The 1,333-nt window shown below is 69.3% G+C and overlaps 1 protein-coding gene across 1 annotated transcript; it reads right to left on the bottom strand.

Annotated features, from left to right (window-relative positions):
* Positions 1 to 6: 6 nt before the first annotated feature.
* On the bottom strand, positions 7 to 887 carry LOC113217066 (uncharacterized; the record flags this gene model as incomplete). Its single annotated transcript, XM_026436907.2, has 2 exons — positions 7 to 283; positions 376 to 887. Coding segments are annotated over 2 exons (695 nt in total), but the record flags the coding sequence as incomplete, so codon positions are not given.
* Positions 888 to 1,333: the final 446 nt, after the last annotated feature.

The raw sequence follows: 1,333 nt of genomic DNA, 5'->3' as shown, positions 1-1,333 counted from the left end.
GGGTCGGGGACGGCGGGGGGCGCAGGGGCGGCGCCGATGGCGGCCGAGCCCCGGGCTGCCCTGGGACCGTGGGAAGGGGGGGACCGCCGCTCCAGGACCTTCAGAAGTGGATGTCCTGAACGTCGGTGGGGGTCTCGGCCTTGGCGCCCTTGACGGCGCCGTGCTCCGCCGCCACGTCGGCGAGCTGCTCCAGCTTGGAGACGTCACAGGTCTCACCGCTGCTCTCGTGCATCATTGACGTCACCATGCCCTCGATCTGGCTCAGGCACGTCTGGAGGTAGTCCTGGAACAAGAGAGGAAAGCACGCGTTAGCTCGATGCGACAGAGGACAGCGTCAAGGGTGCCCCGCCCGGCAGGGTCAGGCTCGTCGCTTACCTTCTCGATGCCGGTGATGACCTGCAGGCAGCCAAGCAGGTCATTGAGCGCCACTCCGCTGCGCTTGGTCCACTCCAGGCCGTGCAGGGCCGCGGCCAGGCTGGCGGCAGCGATCATGCTGGGAGGATGGAGCGAAAACTGGTAGTCTGCAACAGAGAGGACGACGGGCGCCGTGAGGACTACGTCAACAGGACAACCACCCACTGTCTCGGGCCGGCTCGGCTCGGACAGCCGGAGCCAGGAGCGGCCCGGTCGGCGTGCGAGCCGAGCCGAGCAGGCCAATGTGCCCCGGCCGGTCCCGGTCTGGCCACCCGAAGGGGCCCCCGTGGGCCCCAACCCAACGTGGGCCCCAAGCGACCCCGCCGGGGGCCCGACCCTGAGCGCGAGGGGGGAGCGGGGCGCGGCGGCTCCCAGGACGACCCGGCGGCGCAGCTCTGCGGTCAGAAAGGCACCGCCCCGCCCCGAAAGTGAAACGCAAAGCTGGAAAACACCTGCTTGTTTCACAATCCAACCTCATCATGTGCTGTATGATAAACTTTGAGGGCTCTGCTGGAGCCCGCGCTAGGGCCGCCGGGCCTCGACTGAGCCTGGATCTCCATCTCCACCACCACCACCTGATCCCCGAGCTAGCCCGCGAGGCGCGGCGGGGCGGGGCAGGGGCGCTGAGATAACCACGTCTTTTCCTTATCTGCGCCGCCCGGCGCCCCATGCGCCCGCTCGGTCCTCCGCGCGCCGCGGGTGCGTGGGCGACGACACGTCAGACTTTCGTCGTTACGAGACCGCCCACTGAGTGCGAGCGACACGACGACGGCCACGGGCCACGGTGGTGCAGGATGTCCATCCCTCTTGCGCTCGTTTACCCCCCGCGGCCACCCGGGCCACCCCGTCAGACCCCGTCAGACCCGCGTCAGCGGCCAACGAGGCGCGCGACACGCTCCTGCCCGGAACTGTTGCGTTA

The sequence above is a fragment of the Frankliniella occidentalis genome, unplaced genomic scaffold (genome assembly GCF_000697945.3).
Source record: "Frankliniella occidentalis isolate FOCC.00 unplaced genomic scaffold, Focc_3.1 Scaffold5271, whole genome shotgun sequence".
Lineage (NCBI taxonomy): Eukaryota > Metazoa > Arthropoda > Insecta > Thysanoptera > Thripidae > Frankliniella > Frankliniella occidentalis.
The sequence above is the reverse complement of the archived record's forward strand: the minus strand, read 5'-3'. Positions and strand labels throughout refer to the sequence as shown.